Source organism: Amblyraja radiata, chromosome 32, assembly GCF_010909765.2.
Source record: "Amblyraja radiata isolate CabotCenter1 chromosome 32, sAmbRad1.1.pri, whole genome shotgun sequence".
Taxonomy (NCBI): domain Eukaryota; kingdom Metazoa; phylum Chordata; class Chondrichthyes; order Rajiformes; family Rajidae; genus Amblyraja; species Amblyraja radiata.
The window spans coordinates 23,677,832-23,700,856 of NC_045987.1; the positions used below are offsets into that span (position 1 = coordinate 23,677,832).

The 23,025-nt window shown below is 46.2% G+C and overlaps 1 protein-coding gene across 5 annotated transcripts in view; it reads left to right on the top strand.

Moving 5' to 3' along the window:
• The window catches only part of mvb12b (multivesicular body subunit 12B), a 205,487-nt gene extending 192,130 nt beyond the window's left edge, over positions 1-13,357 (top strand). For 4 of the 5 annotated variants that reach the window (XM_033048929.1, XM_033048930.1, XM_033048931.1 and 1 more), the window contains exon 10: positions 10,887-13,357. In XM_033048929.1, the coding sequence (XP_032904820.1) occupies positions 10,887-10,973 (87 nt within the window). In that variant the 3' untranslated portion in view covers positions 10,974-13,357. The remainder of the gene's footprint in view (positions 1-10,886) is intronic. The other variant, XM_033048928.1, reaches the window with a different exon arrangement.
• The last annotated feature ends 9,668 nt before the right edge of the window (positions 13,358-23,025 follow it).

Here is a 23,025-nt window from a genome sequence, read left to right on the forward strand (position 1 = left end):
AACGCAGGCAGGCGGGACTGGTGTAGATGGGACATGTTGGCCAGTGTGGGCAAGTTGGGCCAAAGGGCCTGTTTCCATACTGTAAGACCCTGAGGTTACATAAAATTACATAAGTTCTAGGAGCAGAATTAGTCTATTTGACCCATCAAGTCTACTCCGCCATTCAATCATGGCTGATCTGTCTATTCCCCTCAACCCCATTCTCCTGCCTTCTCCCTATAACCCCTGACACCCGAATTAATCAGGAATCGATCAATCTCCAACTTGAAAATATTGATTGACTTGGCCTCCACAGCCGTCTGTGGCAAAGAATTCCAGATTCACCAGATACTGGAGTGTTTCCTCATGTTGAATGTAAAGCCATAGCGGGCAGCACAGTGGCGCAGCGGGTAGAGCAGCTGCCTCAGAGCGCCAGAGACCCGGGTTCGATCCTGACCTTGGATGCAGGCTGTGTGGAGTTTGCACGTTCTCCCTTTGACCGCATGGGTTTCCTCCGGGTGCTCCGGCCTCCTCACATCCCAAAGACGTGCGGGTTTGTAGGTGAACTGCATTTCGTTGTCTCTGTACTGTACACTGCACAATGACAATAAAGTTTGAATCTGAATCTGAATCTGAATTGGTCTCTGTAAATTGCCCCAAGTGTGTGGGAAGTGGATGAGAAAGTGGGATAACATAGAACTAGTGTGAATGGGCGATCGATGGCCAGGGTAGAAAGTCAGAACCTTTACCTCAGGGTGGAAATATCAATAGTGGCATTTAAGAGACTTTTCGATAAGCACATGAGTATGCAGGGAATTGAAGGATATGCATATTCATGTTCCTGTCCAAAAGGGTCTGAAGAAGGGTCTAGACCCGAAACGTCACCCATTCCTTCTCTCCAGAGATGCTGCCTGACCCACTGAGTTACTCCAGCATTTTGTATCTATCAAAAGTCTCTGAAACGCCACTATCGCATCTGCCTCGACCACCAACACCAGCAACGAGTTCTAAGCACTTGCCACCCTCTGTGTAAACAAAAAAACTTGCATGGCCCATTCCTTTTAACTTTGTCACTCTCACTTTAAAGCAATGCCTTCTAGTCTGTGATATTTCCATCTTAAAAGGGTATCGCTGTTCTATGTGTGGGTAGGTAAGTGATGGTCTGGGCATCATGTCCAGCACATACATTGTGGGCCAAAGGGCCTGTTCGTGTGTTGTACTGTACTATGATGTTGAATGCTCCTGTCAGTGTCACGATTGAAGGAATGGAAGGAGTATCTCAGCAAGCTGTTGCTGGGCAGATGCCCCTCTGCATTATCCATGCACATTGTAGACATGAGAGAAATAGATAGGGTGAATGAACAGAGACTTTGTATAGAAGACAGCACCCGTAGTCAGGATCGAACCCGGGTCTCTGGCACTGTAAGGCAACAACTCTACTGCTGCGCCACCGTGCACCGACCAGGTCAGGGAATCGACAACCAGAGGACAGATGTTTAGGGTGAGAGGGGAGCGATTTAATAGGAACCCAAGGAGCAACTTTTTCACACAGAGGGTGGTGGGTATATGGGATGAGCTGCCAGCGGAGGTAGTTGAGGCAGGTACAATAACAACATGTAAAAGACGCCGGAACTGCAGATGCTGGTTTACACCGAAGATGTACACAAAAAGCTGGAGTAACCCAGCGGGTCAGGCAGCATCTCTGGAGAAAGGGGATAGGTCACGTTCCGAGTCAAGAACCTGGGACACTGGGATAGGGACATGGAAAGGAAAGGTTTGGAGGGAGATGTGGGCAGCTGGGACTAGTGTAGATGGGGCATCTTGGTCAGTATGGGCAAGTTGTGCCGGAGTGCCTGTCTCCCAGACACATGCCGTCAGGGTGGGTAAGGTAGGCACTGCCTATCCTGACTAAAATTATAAAATGGTAATTATTCAATATAAATAGTAAAGGCATGGGACAATTATGCCTATCTAAGAGATCGATCTCTTAGGTAGGCATAATTCTCCGTGCCTTTCATCCGCAGTACTTGCAACAGGCGAAGGTCTGTGCAGCCCACGTGCCGTCAGCGCTGTTTCAAGCTGTCAATTTCAAGCGGAGCTGAAGGCAGCTGAAATGTTGCCTTTGCTGTACTGTGCATGCGCAGCAACCCACTGCGCATGTGAAGCGCGAGTTTCTTGGCGGGTTTTTCAAATATGGATTGCCATTATCTTAAGTGTATCTTCGGAAACAAAGAGAGAAGAATGGAGTTTGTGTACCAATAATGTGGTAAGTACATTTCTTAGTGCTATATGTTTTTAAATACCGTATTTCCCGGGGAGGTGGGGGGGGGTGGAGAGTTCCTTTCCCAGCGTTTGGGGAGTCTGGCCCGGGGTAAAGTTGCGGGGAGGGCAGGAGCGTTGTGAAGGAGGGGGTCGGGATCATGCCAGTAACCCACTTGCGACGCTCCTTACACAGAGCCACCGCATTGAGGCTGGGGGGGCGAGAAGTAGCTCGGGTGGCTGTGAGTGGCCACCAGGCCGGACAGTGGAACCAGCCGCCACCTCAGCTCCTTCTGCCGGTCCCCGCTCACCTCTGGCAACTCTCTCTCCTGCCGCTCGCTGGCCTCACTCATGTCAGCCGCTTCCCGCAAATCCTTAAATTCCGACAGCCGATTGAGGTTACTCGGCTGTGGGAATTTAAGGATTTGTGGGAAGCGGCTGACATGAGCGAAGCCGGCGAGTGGCAGGTGAGAGGTGTTCAGATGGAGAGCACTGCCAGAGGTGAGCGGGCCGGCAGAAGGCGCTAAAGTGGCGGCCAGTTCTGCTGTCGGATCCCGGCGACCGCTCGCAGCTCCCCGAACTGCTTTTATCCCCGGCCACAATGCGGTGGCTCCTTGCCCGGAGCGCCACAGTAGCGGTGAGTGAGTGAGTTACTGGAATTATCCCTGACCAACCTCCTTCTCAACGCTCCTGCCCTACCTGCAACTTTAACCCCTGGCACAGACTCTCCACACGCTGTGAAAGGAACTGTCCCCCCAATTGGTCCCTTGAACAAGTGTTGTCATTCAAAGATGACAACTGATTCAACTTGTCCCTGTACTCCCGTTTTTCCCACCATCTCCCCACCTGCCATCACCCTTCACCCCCCTCCATTCAGTAATTCAGAATAAAGGAGACTTGGAAGCTTTGGGCAAATTGAATTGTTACTGTCTTTATTTTTATTTTTTATTTTGACGGAGAGAACAATCTGCGCATGCGTGGTTTAAGTTTTTTTTTTAAAAGCCGACTGACTGCCTACCCTGAGTAATTACTCACAGCACGTGCCTGCTGTCTCCGTGCTGTATGAGCATGACTTTGAGAGGTGCATGATAAGCCCTAGACTGGCCTCCCATTGTCAGCAGAGTGCTCCCTCACATGCCAGACTTCTGGGGTCAACGACTTTGTTGAGTGGCGTGGGCTGCAGATCAACACTGACAAGACTAAGGAGTTAGTGGTGGACTTTAGGAGGCGAGGAACACCCCTGACCCCCGTCTCCATCAGTGGTGTGGATGTGTAGTTTACCAGGGAGTACAAATACCTTGGAGTGTACCTGGACAGTAAACTGGACTGGTCCAGGAAGGCTCCGTTCCTTCGACGTCTGCAGTGAGATGCTGTAGATGTTCTACCAATCGGTGGTAGCCAGTGCTGTCTTCTTCGCTGTCGTGTGCTGGGGCAGTAGGGCGAAGGCCGCGGACGCCAATGGGATTAACAAGCTCATCAGGAAGGCTGGCTCCGTCCTGGGGTGGAGTTGGACTCATGGGAGGTGGTCTTGGAGGGGAGGATGCTCCTCAAACTGCAGAGCATCCTGGACAATACAGCTCACCCCCTCCATGATACATTGGTCAACCTGAGGAGCACCACCAGCAACAGACTGGTTCCACCAAGATGCAACACAGAACGCCACAGGAGATCCTTCTTCCCTGTGGCTGTCAAACTGTACAACTCCTCCCCCTTCTGTCGTGGGGTAGACTGAGACTGACTCACCCCCCCCCCCCCACCTCTCACCCATCTACCCAATCTTTGTACATCCCCCAATCCTTTCCACTCGTCACTTTAATTTCATGTTTGATGTATTTTGTGTTTTATGACTGTTGGCAGATCAATTTCCCTCGTGGGATAAATAAAGTTCTGTCGTATCGTATTTTAGTTCCCAAAGCAGGAATATAATCCTGTCATGATACAGGTGAATATTCTTTGCTGAACTCCTCAGCAGTGGACTGTATTCTGTATAAGTGGTGAGGACTTTCTATAATACACAGATGTAAAGAATTCACCGAAGGACACAGAATGCTGGAGTAACTCAGCGGGTCATGCAGCATCTCTGGAGAACATGGATAGTTGACGTTTCAGATCGAGACCCTTTTAGTTTAGTGTAGTTTAGAAATACAGCGCGGAAACAAGCCCTTCGGCCCACCGAGTCCGCACCGTCAGCCATGATCATATTGAATGGCGGTGCAGGCTCGAAGGGCCGAATGGCCTACGCCTGCACCTATTTTCTATGTTTCTATGACCAGTGATCCCCACACATTAACACTGTCCTGCACACACTAGGGACAATTTACACTTACACCAAACCAATTAACCTGCAAACCTGTACGTCTTTGGAGTGTGGGAGGAAACCGAAGACCTCGGAGAAAACCCAATGCTGTCATGGGGAGAACGTACAAACTCGGTACAGACAAGGGTCTCTGGCGCTGCAAGCGCTGTAAGTCAGCAACACTACCGCTGCGCCACCGTGCCACCCTTCTTCAAACTAATCAAAGAAGGGTCCTGACTTGAAGCATCACCTATCCATGTTCTCCAACTTTGTGTTCTTTTGTGCCGTTCCTACACAGAGAATTCACAGTCTAGTTGAAGAATACATGATTATACTGTAAGATTCACCTGGCTAATGACAGGATTGTATTCCTACTGTATTGTTCAACTGGATTTCATTCTTTGCATTGAAATGTAAGGAATATTTAATAATAATAATAATACATTTTATTTTTGGGCGCCTTTCAGACATCTCAAGGACACCTTACAGAGATTAACAGGAATAAAAAACATATAATCAGAATAAAATAAATAATAAAGACATCACAGAAACACAAATTAAAAACAGAATTCAGTCCAAAAACAAAAAATCAAAAACACAATGTTGAGGATTAAGGATCTAATTCAAAGATTGATATGGTTCCAGAGAGAACCCATGTTGGTCGGTGTGGGCAAGTTGGGCTGAAGGGCCTGTTTCCACGCTGTATGACTCTGACACTCTGACGCTGAGATATTGAAGATGCAATTTCAGGACTTGTTTTAAATACCTGTAAATGACGGAGGGCGTCTGCTCTTCTTGCTTCTACCACCAGGTGGCACCTTCTTCCCACTTTATAAACCCATGGGCACTTTAGTACCAGCACATTTCCGACTGTCCGGCAGCATCTGGTTTTGTTTGTGGCGTTGCTATAAAATGATGAGACGAGTACTTTTATATACAGGAAATTGATAAGAACAATTGAATATAACAGTTTAAAGTTTTCTTTTGGTCTTTCACCTACCTCCTCTTCATTTTTACTGCTTTAATCTTATCCATGTCCTTTAGAGATACAGCGTGGAAACAGGCCCTTCTGCCCACCGAGTCCTTTCCGACCAGCGATCGCCAGTTCGCTAGTACACTAGTTCTCTCCTACACACTGGGGACAATTTACAGAGGCCAATTAACCTACAAACCTGTACGTCTTTGGAGTGTGGGAGGAAACCGGACCACCCGGAGAAAACCCACATGGTCACAGGCAGGACGTGCAAACTTCGTACAGACAGCACCCTCTATGCGGGTCTCTGGCGCTGTAATGCGAAGAATGAAAACCATTTTAATATTACCGTATAATCATCCATTTGTCAAATAGACTGTGAATTCTCTGTGTAGGAAGGGCAGATGCTGGCTCATACACAAAAGGACACAAAGTTGGAGAACATGGATAGGTGATGTTTCAAGTCAGGACCCTTCTTCAATCTGATCAGCCCGAAGTAGGCACCCGTCCTGAAACATCGCCTGTCCATGTTCTCCAGAGATGCTACCTGACCTACTGAGTAACTCCAGCACTTTGTGACCTTTTGTGAATCTAACTCTATCGCTGCGCCACCGTGCCGGCCGCGTCCTTCTCCACGTTAACGTGTTGTCAGGTAGCATAACTGAAAAGCGTGCACAATGGTGAGCTAGATACAGAAGCCTTGGTGGAGAGGTGTTCTTGTCAGGTGTGGGTGATCTAAGCCCACGTTTGTTCTCTGACACCCGCATTAGCATTGCATTTACAATGAACATCGACCAGTACAGTACAGTGCAGGAACAGGCCATCAGGCCCACAATGTCCGCGCCCATTGATGCCGAGTTCAACTGATCTTCTCCGCCTGCTTTTGATTCGTATCCCACCATTCCCTGCATAGCCATGTGCCTATCTAAAAGCCTCTTAAACGGCACTATTGTATCTGCCTCCATCACCGCCACTGGCAGCATGTTCCAAAGTACCCACCGCTGTCTGTGTAAAATATAACTTTAAACTTCCCTCCACTCCCCCTAGATCCATGTCCTCCAGTCTTTGACATTTCCACCCTGGTGTCAAAGGTTCTGACCGCCTATCCCAGGGGTGGGGAACCTGCGGCCTTCTAGGCCATTAAGTGCGGCCTTTTGAATGAATCCAAATTTTGTAGAACAAATCCTTTTATTTTTATTAATATGTTTTTGTTCATCTTTTATTATTTTTATTTTAATCTTAACAAATACTTGCCAAAAAGTAAAAGAAGATTCAACGAAATAATCCTATATGTAATTGAAGTTTTGTGGATGCGGCCTTATTAGATTACAGCTAACTTAATGCGGCATTCCAGCATAAAAAGATTCCTCACCCCTGGTCTATCCTGTCATAGTTTTATATATTTCTATCATATCTCTCAACTTCAACCTCTGACTTCCAGAAAAAACAATCCGTTTTGGAGGATCTGGAAGTCACCTTGCTCTTACTTTATCTGTACCATCTTGAGCCCGGTCTTTACGAGCCCTTTTTTGTGTAATGTTGTGGTGAAGGATGTTTGGTTGGTGTACAAGCAATGTTTAAGATGTAAGGTTGCAGCTGCTGGCTGTTTGACTCATCTCATCTGTGGTTGTCAATAAAGAGTGGCCTGGCCTAATTGCACCGTCCAGCACTAGGCCCACAGCCCTGGGGGCCCCAGCGTTTCAAGTCCACATAAAAGCACATTTTAAATGTTTCTGGTTTTATCTCCCTATTTGAAATGTTTCTGGTTTTATCGTCCTATCAGGCAGTAAGTCGCAGGCTCTTCCCACCCTCTGGGTGAAGATACGCTTCATCATTTCCCTCCAATCACTTTTTTTTTTTTTTCAGTTGAGTTTAGAGATGCAGCGCGGAAACAGGCCCTTCGGCCCACCGAGCCCGTGCTGTCCATCGACCCGCCCCGCACATCACTATCCTACACACACTAGGGACAATTTACAATTTCACCAAATCAATTAACCTGCAAACCTGTGCGTCTTTGGGGTGTGGGAGGAATCCGGAGCACCCGTAGAAAACCCACGTAAGTCACGGGGAGAACGTACAAACTCCGTGCAGACAGCACCCGTAGTCAGGATTGAACCCTGGTCTCTGGCGCTGTAAGGCAGCAACTCTACCGCTGCGCCACCGTGCCGCACATTTAAAGAACTTTCTTTAAATGTTCACGCCTTTAGTATGTGAGATCCAAATTTTGACCGCGTGTGGTCTTCTGGTGTGGAATGACGGAGAGGAGAATATTTCTCCCTGTGTGCGTTCAAAATTTGCAAGAAATGTTCTTCAGCCTAACGTTCTACTAGTTCCATAGCAGGGCAAGTACCCCCGAACAAAGCCCTTACACTATACCACCCTGCACTCACTAAAACACCCAAGTACATGTGTGTAACACCTTCACTTCCCAAAACTGAAATTACTCAGCGGTGCTCAAAGCTGTGCCCCTGAGGTGTCTGTCTTCATCCACCCTGGCCACGCTCTCATTTCACTCCTGCTATCGGGCAAGAGGTACAGGAGTCTGGAATCTGTCACCACCAATTTCACGAACAGCTTCTTCCCAACAACCATCAGGCTATTAAACACTACAAACACCAACTAAACTTCAAACTACAAACTATCTTGCACGGATGTTTTTTTAAATTTATTGATTTTTATTGTGTTATCTATGCATACTGCCTCATTTTCTGGCGCAAATAAGAATTTCATTGTTCTATTTTCAGTACATATGACAATTGAACACTCTTTTGATTTGACTTGATTCTTGAATGTTCTTGGTGGTATTATTAATGATTATTAATATTTACTAATCAATGGCATTTAATAATCCCATCAACAACTAGAGAGCGGTCCTGAGCTTCCATCTACCTCAGACTATCTTTAATCGGACTTTACTGGCCTGTGTATGTTGCACCAAACAATATTCCCTGCACCATGTATCTGTACACTGTGCATGACTGGATTGTAATTATGTATAGTCTTTCCGCTGACTGATTAGCACGCAACAAAAGCTTTTCACTGTACCACGGTACATGTGACAATAAACTAAACTAAATTAATAATTCATAAATATAATAAATATAGGCATAAAAACGAATGCAGGTTCTTAGAGACAGGTTCATGAATAGACAGGTTTAGAGGGCCAAACACAGGCAGGTGGGACTAGCTGGGACATGCTGGTTGGTGTGGGCAAGTTGGGCCAAACGGCCTGTTTCCACACTGTGTGATTCTATGACACTATGATTCTATATATTAATAATATACCCCTAAGCCTCACGTTGCCATGTTGATGAGGTAGTCTTTGAGGTATTTGACCTTTGGATGCCGCATGGTTATGTTTACCTTAACCAGAAAAGGTGAGTATGTTGCATTGTGTTCAATAGCTGGGCCAACTAACCCCCTCACCTTTTAGTCTGCTGACTGGCCCTGTGATATGTACCTGGCTTTACAACACTCGCAGAATGCACGACTCTGAGCTGTCTCGTCAAGTCACAATTTGTTTGATAAAACAAAAGAATCGTCTATTTAAATCAATTATTCGGTGGAATACAGCTTTTGAATCTGTTAATTACTGCCATCATTATTGCACAGATCTCATGTCTGCACAGTGGCACAGCAGTAGAGTTGCTGCCTTACAGCGCCAGAGACCCCAGGTTCGATCCTGACCTCGGGGGCTGCCTTTGGTGTTTGCACGTTCTCCCTGTGACTGCGGCCGTTTCCACCCACATCCCAAAGACGTGCGGGTTTGTAGGTTCAAATGTATAGGGAGGGGATGTGCAAGTGGGATAACATAGAACTAGTGTGAACGGGTGATCGATGGGTCAGTGTGCACTCGGCTGTTAGACTCTTAGTCTGAAGAATGGTCTCAACCCGAAAGATCTCCTATTACTTTTCTACAGAGACGCTGCCTGTCCCGCTGAATTACTCCAGCATTTTTTGTCTATCATTGGTGGGCCGAAGAGCATGTTTCCATGTTGTATCTCTAAAACTAAACCTTAGCTGACGTGTGGTAGCAAATACTGCCCCAGTTTATCTTTCCTATTTAAAGTTATAATAAGCCAAAAGATCACACAAAGCAAAGTTCAGTGTAAGCATTTCTAGTACCGTTTGGTCTGTCTCATGATCAATGCAACAGCAAATCTGAAAATTATGAATAAACTGAAGCAAATTTACTGACAATATCATCGCAGCATAATTTTCCTTGGGGGAAAGAAAAGACACAAATTGCTGTATCTCAGCGGGCCAGGCAGAATTTCCGGAGAACGTGGATAGGCGATGGTTTGGGTTGGGTTGGGACCCTTCTTCAGACTGTTTTGCCAGTGGGCGTGCGTATTGTACAGGGGCACTCCAGTACTTCCAGCATGTGGACCAGACAACTGAACCATCTATCAACTAGAGAGCAGTCCTGAGCTATTCCCTACCTTGCTGGACACCCTCAGACTATCTGAGGGTGCACTAAACGTTATTCCCTTTATCATGTATCAATACAAGAAGATTGAGGGGGGATCTTATAGAAACTTACAACATTCTTAAGGGGTTGGTCAGGCTAGATGCAGGAAGATTGTTCCCGATGTTGGGGAAGTCCAGAAATAGGGGTCACAGTTTAAGGATAAGAGGGAAATCTTTTAGGACCGAGATGAGAAAAACATTTTTCACACAGAGAGTGGTGAATCTCTGGAATTCTCTGCCACAGAAGGTAGTTGAGGCCAGTTCATTGGCTATATTTAAGAGGGAGTTAGATGTGGCCCTTGTGGCTAAAGGTATCAGGGGCTATGGAGAGAAGGCAGGTACAGGATACTGAGTTGGATGATCAGCCATGATCATATTGAATGGTGGTGCAGGCTCGAAGGGCCGAATGGCCTACTCCAGCACCCATTTTCTATGTTTCTATATATTGTGGATGGCTTGATTGTAATCATGTCTAGCCTTCCCGCTGACTGGTTAGCACGCAGCGAAAGCTTTTTGCTGTACCTCGGTACACGTGACAGTAAACTAAACTAAACTAACCAGGCCAGCACAGTGCCACGGCTCACAACGGCAGAGACCCGGGTGCGATCCTGACCTCGGGTGCTGTTTGTGTGTAGTTCACACGTTCTCCTTGTGACCTGAAGAAGCGATCTACACCCGAAACGTCACCCATTCCTTCCGTCCAGAGACGCTGCCTGTCCCGCTGAGTTACTCCAGCATTTTGTGTCATATCTAAACTAAACTAGACTTGGACCTTTCCTTTGTAAACGCCGCCAAAACATGGCGACTGTGCATTTGTGGGTTGTGCAAAAGAACTTGCCTTTGCTGTGCGTACGTGACATGAGAGAGGCGTTAGATCCACGGCATTCATGTTGTGTTTTCATTTCCCAGTACGACTACAGCTTCAGAACGGAACAGAGTGCCGCTGCTCGCCTTCCTCCGAGTCCCGCTAAGTGTCAACAGTCCCTGACGTCCTGAAGACTGGTCTCAATGGACCTCTTGTAAATTAAGGGACGGAGAACCGACTGGATCAAGCAGCGTTGTTGGGAGATCTTGCTTTTCTTTACCTTCCACTGAAATAGAATTGGTATACTGGATAAAATGGGCACTGTTTCTAATAATCAGCAGTCTACCTGCAACTTAACCTTTTGTACATGGAGTTTTTGTAGATATAATGTTCAATGTGATCTTTTAATTGCAGATCTTTGGGCCTTGGACACAACGATTATTAAGCAAAGGCTGGATGTTTTTGCCTTCATGAGCCATAGTATATTTCTTCATCTCCCATTCATCAGGTTATTTTTGCACACTTCAGAAATCCTTCTGGGTTGGTCATTCTCACAGACTAAGCAGCGTCTAACATATAAGTAGCCATTTCTTTTAAGACATTATACAGAATTAGGAGTACTTTTTTTTAATGAAGGAAATAAAATTAAGTTTGGAAATATCATGACATAACTGCTTTATTTACCAGCAATCCAAACATTTGTTCCAGAGTAATATCTAACATTTTGACCAACATTATCTACATCATGTAGCAAAGTCATAAGATGTTTGTTCATACCAGCCAGGGAACTGGAGAGTGGCTGGTTTTAGTTATCTTGCAATGTGCCATATTACTTTTGTACACATTCTAAAACAGCTTCATTTATGCCGCCCTTGTTAATCATCATCTGTTTTATTGTTTCTTCCCCTGAAAAATTCCCCGATTTTTTCCTTCTCTCGCTCCCTCTCTCTTTCTCTCCCTCTCTCCCTCCCTCTCCCTCTCTCCCTCCCTCCCTCTCCCCCTCTCTCGGAGTTAAACAGCTTGTTAACAGAAATCGGAATGGGACACAATTTCAGGGGGGGTCGTAGATGCCATGTTCAAATTAATTTCTTCCCTTTATTTTTCCACCCCCAGTTTTCATCTAACTGTGAAGCTTTTCTGTTGAGCTTCTCAGCACCTGCAGCAAAACGTTCCAGCCTGTAAATTCTTTTACCACACTTTTTAAAAATGTTGTTTTTGGAGAAAAAAAACAGTATTAGTTATGTCGTAGTCAGTAATTGCAAATGAAAACAGGCCTTCCTTACTGATTCTTGATCAACATGGGGCATTTGTGCTATCTTAATGATTTATTTGCCTGCAATCTTTCTACACTTGCGTAAGGTATGATTCCGTGATTGTATTCTGAGTGAAATGTTTTGGTTTGTCAAATGCACTGATTTGCTTTGCACTGCGATTTTGTTTTTAAAGATGTTTTGGGGCTCCTCTTTTTAACGTGGATTCGTTTTTGTTTTGGTCTTATCTTTTCAAAACTCCTAATTCTCATTGTCCTCAACATGTCTGTGATTCTAGACGAACGCTGTGTAAACCTTGTGTAACACTGTAAAGGCTTGTAAAGTGTCGGCTATTATTTAATGGCAGGGTCCCGTTTTGCCAGCCCCCGCGGATCGCAGCCGCCTCCTCCAAGGCTGTGTATCTCATCCCAGATATTGTCTGCGTTCAGTCCGGATTGTGCGGCAGACTCCAGAATGCAGTGTCTCAGTGGATGGAGCTGAGGGGCAAAGCAAGCGTACACTGGCTGCCTCGTACACCTAATGCGCAGCAGTTGTGCATGGGCATTTTCCTTTTGTTCACCCCCCCCCCCCCCCCCTGACTTTATCATTTCCAGTGCAAAACAAATGCTGCCTACTGTGGGCATGGGCTTGTGAGATGGACTGAATAATCGTCAGTGTTGTAGAATTGCATGCCTGTCCTGTATGTGGGATAACATGTCTAGCTTAGTACCTCAAAACCCGTGGCGTAAAGCACCCGTGGTGTTCCGACTCGACACGGGTTACTTGAGCTTCGAAGAGTTGATATTCAAATACTGCATGAGATGCGTGTGTAACTCTTTAGTCTAAGAAAGTGGAATCGGTTTTTTTCCCCCTCCATCGAGATTATGTCATTATTTCTGTCAAAGAATTGCGAGTCATTTTCTGTTCGTGTTGACTGCATTTACATATGCGGTGGAGCTTAATGATATTAAGATAGTCTGCTACTTAAGAATGAGCCTTTGCCTAAAGCAGGGCTAAGTGTGGCCAGCTATCTTCACTTCACTCAATTATATTTTGTTGTAAATAAAACATTGATAACATTAGAACTTCCACCCGAGTATTACAAATCTTTTGGCAAAAATTGAAAAACTTTTAACTTTCCTTATGGTTGTTTCATTTTTAATTATGTTGGAGATTTAAACCACTGTTCTAAAATACTTAGAAATAAAATCTTACTGTATTTATCGTAAACCTGTTTCTTGTACCCATGAAGGAAGGTTTATAATTCGGTTTATTGCGCCTGTATTAATGTAACTTGTTAAATAAAATATCCATTTTAACTGGTGTCTTATTTTCTCTCGCTATTCTATTTTTTTTAAATAATTCATTCATAAACCATCCCCCACAGTGGAGCAGCTGGTGGAACCGCTGCCTCACAGGGTCAGCGACCCGGGTTCCATCCTGACCTTGGGTGCTGCCCTTGTGGAGTTTGCACGTTCTTCCCTGTGACTGCGTGGGTTTCCTCCATATGCTCTGGTTTCCTCCCACCTCTCAAAGACGTGGCAGTTTGTGGATTAACTGGCCCTCTGTAAATGCCCCATATGTATAGGAAGAAGATAAGCAAGTGGGATAACATAGAACTTGTGTGAATGGGTGATCCATAGTCAGCATGCACTCTGTGGGCCGAAGGGCCTGAGTCGATGCTATAGCTGTGAATACTCAATATTCCAACGACTCTATGAGCACCTGTTGGTTTGTGACTTCAAAAAACGAAACGGATGACCTGTTTACCAGAGATGGGCACAAAAAGCTGGAGTAACTCAGCGAGTTATGCAGTATCTCTGGAGAAAATGGACAGGTGACGTTTTGGTCAGGACCCTTCTTCAGACCTATTGGGCAGATTTTGTTTGCTGACTAAAGAACGTTGGCCAAACGTGAGAAGTGAATCCCCTGTTGTTGGGTAACCACCTGTATAAGTAGGAAGGGGCCAGGTTTATTGAATCATTTAAATCCAGCGCATCTATCATTTCAACACTCTTCTGTACCACAGCGAAGCCGCAGATAGAACATGGAACAGTACAGCATAGGAACAGGCCATTCGGCCCACTATGTCTGTGATGGACATGACCCCAACTAACACCAATCTCCTCTGCCTGTACATAATCCATTATCCTCCATTCCATGCACACCCATGAGCCTATCTAAAAGCATCTTAAATGGTACTAATATATCTGCCTCCACCTGGCAGCACGTTCCAGTCACCTAACACGCTCTGTGTGAAAACAAAACCTGCCGCACATATCTCCTTTAAACTTTGTCCTTAAAGCTATGCCCTCTCGTCTTTGACATTTCCACCCTGAGGATAAGGTTCTGACTGTCTACCCTATCTATTCCTCTCATCATTTTATATACTTCTACTGAGGTCTCCCTCACCCTGCAACTCTACAGAGAAAACAATCCAATCTCTCCTTTAATGCTAATTCTAATCCAGGCAGCATTCTGGTAAACCTCCTCTACACCCTCTCTAAAGCTTCCACATTCCTTCCTGTAACGTGACGACTAGAACTGCACGTAATACTCCAGATGCCACGTAGCCAAGGTCTAATGAAACTGCAACATGATCTCCCGACTCTTACACTCAATGGCCGAACCGATAAAGGCAAGCATACCATCTGCCTCAGCCATAAAAATGTTGGAGTAACTCAGCGGGTCAGACAGCATCTCTGGAGAACATGGACCCAGAGACGCTTGCCTGACCTGCTGAGTTACTCTGGTATTTTGTGTCTGTCTTCAGTGTAAACCAGCATCTGCTGTTCCTTCCTACACATCCCACCCGCCTTCCTTATTCTGCCCTTATCTTCCACTGTGGCACTAAAAAAGTCTCAACTATGAATTTTGAGAGAAGTTTGTGATCTGACAATATTGCAATTGAAGCTGATGATTATATTTCACGTGGGGATTCCGTTATATTGTTGTCGTTCAATACATGGTTTCTTGGTCACCTCAACCGATGACAGAGAATCCTATTTTTGGAAGAAACAAAGAGAGAGCTCAATTAAATTTGCATTTTCTTGAGCAGTGTTACAATACTAGAATTCACAAATCACCACTGGCAAAAAATTTGAGATGTGGAATGAAAACTTGCTCTTACGATATTTATGGGAGGAAAAAAAACGAAAGCAACACAACGCGAAAAAAACAAACAAATTCTGTCCATTTTTGTCAACGGTCATGTTACGGAAAATCACAATACAGACTGGTTCCTCAGAACATAAATCCACCATAGCCCAGGGTGTAATGTAGTATGCTACATCTTTAGTTTCCTTCTGTTATTCACTGCTCGGCCGTTTGGAGTACGTTTTGGCAGTCGTGGTCGGGGCAGTTACAATAGTGGCATTTAAGAGGCTTTTGGATAGGCACCAGGATATGCAGGAAATGGAGGGACGTTGATTATATGCAGGCAGATACAGTAAGGGTAAAGGGGCTGTCCCACTGCGGCCACCTAATCCGCGAGTTAAGAAGAGTGTCTTCGACCTTCAAGCTCGAGGGCACTCGCCTGGAAAACCTCGAGCTGTATCGACCGTCCGTGTTGAAACCGCGAGCTGGATCGACCGACTGCGCGCACACACACACACACACATACACACACACACACACACACACACACACACACACACACACACACACACACACACACACACACACACACACACACACACACACACACACACACACACACACAAACACATCGCAAAGGCGGGGACCAGGGAAAGTGGGGGAGCGTTGTCTGAAATTCACACCCGCAATGAACAGGAAGGTAAAAGACGGCTGCACAGTAACGGTAAGTCCTTTAGAGAGCGTGGAGGGGGGGGAGAAGGAGTGGAGATATTTTTAAGAAGTATTATGAAGTTTAGCGGGCATTTTACCTACCGGTCGGTTTTCCCTGGTCCTGAAAACTCCAATGAGCCAATCAAAATGCCCGGTCAGCGAATAAGATTGCCTACGGCAGTGAATGGTGAATATTAAAGCAGCCAGAATCATCGAGGTTTGGTGTCAGTGGTAGCACGTGTCCAAAAACACTTTGCCCTTGAGATATCGCTGCCTGTGAAGTCTTAAATCACTTGCTACTGTGCTTGTTAAGAAGCCTAATTGTGCTCCAAACTCTTGAATGTGTTCTATATTGAGAAGGAAAGGACCATATCGGTTCTTGCATTCCATCCCTAACTCTTAAAATCACAATGGAAAATTATGGGAAAGAAGGTTTGCATCCATGTTTGATGTACAAACGAGATTTGAATCAAAGTTGGAAATCTAAATTCACACGACAAGTTTTCCATGCCTAGTCCATCGGAACATATCTGGGCACAAGTACATATCCTCAGATGTTTTATTTTAAGTATGCTTTTCAAAGCCCAACAATTTTTGACACACTGACCACCTGAAATACAGGCACAGTCTCACTGTATTTGAGGACATAACTGCAGTAGAAAACTCAAAAGACGTCTCGATTTCTTTTTTCGCCAATTCCTTTTTGCGTGGCCTCTCCACAGCACCAAAGAAGCCATGCCAAAACAGAGTATGTGTGATACAGGAGGCAGTCTGATAGAGTCCACGGCAGGCTGGAACACAGAGCACATTGTGTTTTGTTCCCTTTAATGATATTTATTTTGAGCTTTGTTTTCTTTTAAATTCTTTGAAAATCTGTTTTTATTTTGTTTCTGGGAGAAGTGTTCTGTCATGCCGTAACTCACACAAGCCCTTCCCCCTGTATGAAGAAATGTTCTGTTACCTCTTTGGTCAGATGGTTGTTTTATCTCAAGAAAAAAGCAACGATGATTTACGAAGCTATTGTCAGGATGCCTGAGCCATAGGGACGGGTCGGTCAGGCTGGGACTGTGTTGCTTGGAGTGCAGGGGGTGATCTTATAGCGTAGGCAATCATAGAATATAGAACAGTGCAACACAGGAACAGGCCCTTCGGCCCACAATATTTGTACCGAACATGATGCTAATTTAAGGTAGATAAAAATGCTGGAGAAACTCAGCGGGTGCAGCAGCATCTATGGAGCGAAGGAAATAGGCAACGTTTCGGGCCGAAACCCTTCTTCAGACTGATGGAGGGGGGGGGGGGGGGGGAGACGACAGGAAAAAGGAAGAGGAGGAGCCCGAGGGCTGACGTAAAGCTGAGAAGGGGAGGTGACAATAAGGGCCACCGGAATTGGGAGAATTCAATGTTTATACCACTAGGGTGCAGACTGCCCAAGCGGAATATGAGGTGCTGTTCCGCCAATTTCCGATGGTGCTTATTCTGGCCATGGAGGAGGCCCAGGACAGAGAGGTCGGATTTGGAATGGGAGGGGGAATTGAAGTGCTGAGCCACCGGGAGGTCAGGTTGGTTAATGCGAAATGATCGCCAAGCCTACGCTTGGTCTCACCGATGCTAATTTAAACTGATCTCATCTGCCTGTACATGATCCATATCCCACTATTCCTTGCACTTCCATGTGCCGATCTAAAAGCCTCTTAAACATCACTATTGTATCTGCCTCCACCACCATCCCTGGCGTCGCGTTCCAGACGCCCACCACTCTCCGTGTAAAAAAACTTGCCCCGCACATCTCCATTAAACATTCCCCCCTCTCACCTTAAAGCTATGTCCACTAGTGTTGGTCATTTCCACCCAGGTTCTGACTGTCGACCTGGGAGCTTATCCTGAGACTTATTTGATGCAACATTGGGGTGACACAACGGCGCAGCAGGTAGAGCTGCTGCCTCTCAGCGCCAGAGACCCGGGTTTGATCCTGACTGTGCGGAGTTTGCACGTTCTCCCTGTGACCATGTGGGTTTCCTCCCACATCCCAAAGACGTGCAGCTTCGTTGGTTAATTGCCCTCTGTAAATCGCCCCCTAAATTGGGCCAAAGGGCCTGTTTCCGTGTAGTCTGTCTCCATGACTCGATGTGCGGGTTCGTAGGTTAATTGGCTAATAGGTTAATAAGAGATACTGTGTGGAAACAGGCCCTTCGGCCCACCAAGTCCGTGCCGAGCACCGATCACTACACTAGCATTCTCCTACACACACTAGGGATAATTTAAAATTGTACCAAAGCCAATTAACTTACAAACCCGCACGTCTATGGAATGTGTGAGCATCCGGAGAAAACCCACCCGGTCACAGGGAGAACGTACAAACTCCGTACAGACAGCAGCCGTAGTCAGGATCAAACCTGGGTCTCTGGTGCTGCAAGGCAGCAACTCTACCGCTGCGCCACCGTGCCACCCTTTTGAAATTTGAGCACATGTTTGCTTATAAAGACTTAATTACATATTGCTTTTCCTGTTTCTTCAGAACAACCCAAATAAGTTCTCACTTCAGAAACATGTCCCGATCTGCCGTGGAGGAGAATGTACTGCTGTGTCTGTTGGAACGGAAGCCAGTGTGGGCACAAGTGCTCCCACAACCATCAGTTAGAGGCTGGCTTTAGGGTAAACCTGGGATAAACTTAACTTAACTTAGATTTAAAACTTAAAGCACACGGTATTGGGGGTTCAGTATTGATGAGGATAGAGAACTGGCTGGCAGAGAGGAAGCAAAGAGTAGGAGTAAACGGGTCCTTTTCACAATGGCAGGCAGTGACTAGTGGGGTACCGCAAGGCTCAGTGCTGGGACCCCAGCTATTTACAATATATATTAATGATCTGGACGAGGGAATTGAATGCAACATCTCCAAGTTTGCGGATGACACAAAGCTGGGGGGAAGTGTTAGCTGTGAGGAGGATGCTAGGAGGCTGCAAGATGACTTGGATAGGTTGGGTGAGTGGGCAAATGCATGGCAGATGCAGTAGCATGTGGATAAATGTGAGGTTATCCACTTTGGTGGCAAGAACAGGAAAGTAGACTATTATCTGAATGGTGGCCGATTAAGAAAAGGGGGAGATGCAACGAGACCTGGGTGTCATGGTACACCAGTCATTGAAAGTAGGCATGCAGGTGCAGCAGGCAGTGAAGAAAGCGAGTGGTATGTTAGCAATCATAGCAAAAGGATTTGAATATAGGAGTAGGGAGGTTCTACTGAAGTTGTACAGGGTCTTGGTGAGACCACACCTGGAGTATTGCGTACAGTTTTGGTCTCCTAATCTGAGGAAAGACATTCTTGCCATAGAGAAGGTACAGAGAAGGTTCACCAGACTGATTCCTGGGATGTCAGGACTTTCATATGAAAAAAGACTGGATAGACTCGGCTTGTACTCGCTAGAATTTAGAAGATTGAGGGGGGATCTTATAGAAACTTACAAAATTCTTAAGGGGTTGCACAGGCTAGATGCAGGAAGATTGTCAAGCCACAAGGGGTCACAGTTTAAGGATAAGAGGGAAGTCTTTTAGGTCCGAGATGAGAAAAACAATTTTCACACAGAGAGGGGTGAATCTCTGGAATTCTCTGCCACAGAAGGTAGTTGAGGCCAGTTCATTGGCTATATTTAAGAGGGAGCTAGATGTGGCCCTTGTGGCTAAAGGGATCAGGAGGTATGGAGAGAAGGCAGGTACAGGATACTGAGTTGGATGATCAGCCATGATCATATTGAATATTCGGTGCAGGCTCGAAGGGCTGAATGGCCTACTCCTGCACATATTTTCTATGTTTCTATAACTGAGCTACTCTTCAGACTGGTCCCATAGGATCTCTTGCTGAAGCTGCTTCATTTAACCTTGCTTAGTTTCTTACTCAGTACCCTCCATCCGAGATTTCTGCACTTAGAGTCAAAGAGCCTTACATTGTGGAAACAGGCCCTTCAGTCCAACTTGCCCACACCGACCAACATGCCCCATCTACACTAGTCCCACCTGCCGTATTTGGCCCATATCCCTCTAAACCTATCCTATCCATGTACCTGTCCAAATGTCTTTTAAATGTTGTTATTGTACTTGCCTCAACTACCTCCTCTGGCAGCTCGTTCCATGCGCCCAGCGCCCTCTGAGTGGAGAAAGTTGCCCCTCAGGTTCATATTAAATCTTTCCCCTCACCTTAAACTTATATACTCTAGTTCCTGATTCCCCACCTCTGGGTAAAAGAGTCTGAAGACTGGTCTCGACCCGAAACGTCACCCATTCCTTCTCTCCAGAGATGCTGCCTGTCCCGCTGAGTTACTCCAGCTTTTTGTGTCTATCTTCTGGGTAAAAGACTCTGGATTCACCTTATCTATTCCCCTCGTGATTTAACACACCTCTATATCACCCCTCGGCCTCCTGCACTCTAAGGAATAAAGTCCTTGTCTGCCCAAACTCAAGACTTCGTCCTGGCAACATGCTCATGAATCTTCTCTGCTCTCTTTCCAGCTTGACATCATCCTTCCAATGACAGGGTGAACAAAACCGAACACAATACTTCAAATACGGCCCGCGGTAGAGTTGCTGCCTAGCAGCGCCAGAGACTCAGGTTCGATCCTGACTACGGGCGCTGTCTGTATGGAGTTTGTACGTTCTCCCCGCGACCTACGTGGGTTTTCTCCGGGATCTCCAGTTTCCTTCCACACACGCGATGTGTATATGTGTGTGTGTGTGTTCCACTGACAGTCGCCGTTCCAGTGTGTTCCAACTTGGCAGTCGCCTGAAAAATCGCCTAACAGACCCATTACAGTCTGTGACCCAGGTTCTATCCCGACTACGGCCACTGTCTGTACGGAGTTTGTATGTTCTCCCCGTGACCTGTGTGGGTTTACCTCAAGATCTTCGGTCCCCTCCCACACTCCAAAGACCTGCAGGTATGTAGGTAAATTGGTTTGGTGAAAATGTAAAAATTCTCCCTAGTGTGTGCAGAATAGTGTTAATGGAAAAGTGGGCCGAAGGGCCTGTTAACGCACTGTATCTCTGAGCTAAACTAAACTAAACTAAACTGTAAACTCTTCCAAAGATAGACATAAAATGCTGGAGTAACTAAGCGAGTCAGGCAGCATCTCTGGAGAGAAGGAATAGGTGACGTTTCAGGTCAAGACCATTTTGAGTCACCTATTCCTTTTTCTCCAGTGATGCTGCCTTACCCGCTGAGTTAAACCAGCATCTGCAATTCCTTCCTACACATATAATCTCTTCCATTCGGACTGAACCAATTGTCCCGCAAGGGGCCGTGGAAACTTTAACCGGGTTTTGGAAAAAAAATTAAAACTAGGAACTACTCGGAAATCAGGCAAGGTGCAGGGTCTTGAGTAAGTCACTTGCTGCCCATCCACAGATGCTGACTGACCTGTCAGGTGTTTCCAGCGCAGCCCAGACCATCGCACAAACCAATCTCTCTTCCATCGACTCCATCTGCACCTCACATTGCCTCGGCAAGGCCAGCAGCATAATCAAGGGCCAGTCTCACCCCGGACACTCCCCTCTCCCATCGGGCAAGAGGTACAGAAGTGTGAAAATGCACACCTCCAGACAGACGGAGGGGCAGTTTCTTCCCAGCTGCTGTCAGGCAACTGAAACTTCCTATCAAGAACTGGAGAGCAGTCCTGAGATACTGTCGACCACATTGGAGACCCTGGGATCAACTTGAATCAGACTTTACTGGGCTTTATCTTGCTGTAAACATCATTTCCTTTACCTGGTATTTGTACACTGTGAATGGCTCAGTTGTAATCATGTGTTGGTCTTTCTGCTGACTGGTTAGCACGCAACAAACAAAAGCGTTTCACTGTACCTCATACGCGATGGCAATATACTAAACTAAACTAAATACCGCTTGGGCAGTTTGCACCCCAGCGGTATGAACATTGACTTCTCTAATTTCAGGTAGTCCTTACTTTCTCCTTGTTTAAGAAGGAACTGCAGATGCTGGAAAATCGAAGGTAAACAAAAATGCTGGAGAAACTCAGCGGGTGCAGCAGCATCTATGGAGTGAAGAAAATAGGCAACGTTTTGGGACGAAACATTGCCTATTTCCTTCGCTCCATAGATGCTGCTGCACCCGCTGAGTTTCTCCAGCATTTTTGTGTACCTTACTTTCTCTTTCCCTTCTCACCCCTCCCTCAGCCCAGTGGCTCCACGTCATCCTTTCTTCTTCCTGCCCACCTGCCCCCACCCTCACTCTCCCCAACCCTCACATCAGTTTGAAGAAGGGTTTCAGCCCGAAACGTTGCCTATTTCCTTTGCTCCATAGATGCTGCCTCACCCGCTGAGTTTCTCCAGCACTTTTGTCTACCTTCGATTTTCCAGCATCTGCAGTTCCTTCTTAAATAACTAAACTAAACTAACATCTACTGGTCTTGTTCCACACACCCTTCCGTGTAAGTTCAGTCCAAGCCTGGAATTGTAGCAGTTCTGATTATTAGTCTTCCAACCCTGTTGGCAGGATTCAAGTGGCAAGGAGACACTAACGAGGATGTTGCCAGGAGTCGAGGCCCTGAGCTACAGGGAGAGGTTAGGCAGGCTAGGGCGTTATTCCATGGGGCGCAGGAGGATGAGGGGTGATCCTATAGAGCTGTGTAAGATCAATGAGGGGAATAGATGGGGTGGTCTGACGGATGGTCCTAACCCAAAACGTCACTTATCCATGTTCTCCAGAGATGGTGCCTGACCAGCTGAGTTACTCCAGCACTTTGTGACTCTAAGTGATGTTGAGTTTAATGTCATATGCACAAGTGTGTGGAGGTACAGGTATAATGACAATCTTGTTTCCACCCACGTCACGGGAGGCACGGTGGTGCAGCGGTAGAGTTGCTGCCTTACAGCGAATGCAGCGCCCGAAACCCGGGATCGATCCCGACCACGCGTCTGTACAGAGTTTGTACGTTCTCTCTGTGACCTGCATGGATTTTCTCCGTGAGCTTCGGTTTCCTCCCACACTCCAAAGATGTACAGGTTCGTAGGTTAATTGGCTTGGTAAATGTAAAAATTGTCCCTAGTGGGTGTAGGATTGTGTTAATGTCCGGGGATCACTGGTCGGCGTGGGCCGAAGGGCCTGTTTCCATTCCGTATCTCTAAACTAAACTAAACTAAACTATTACAGGCATGTAAACGCAAGCAACACCCCAA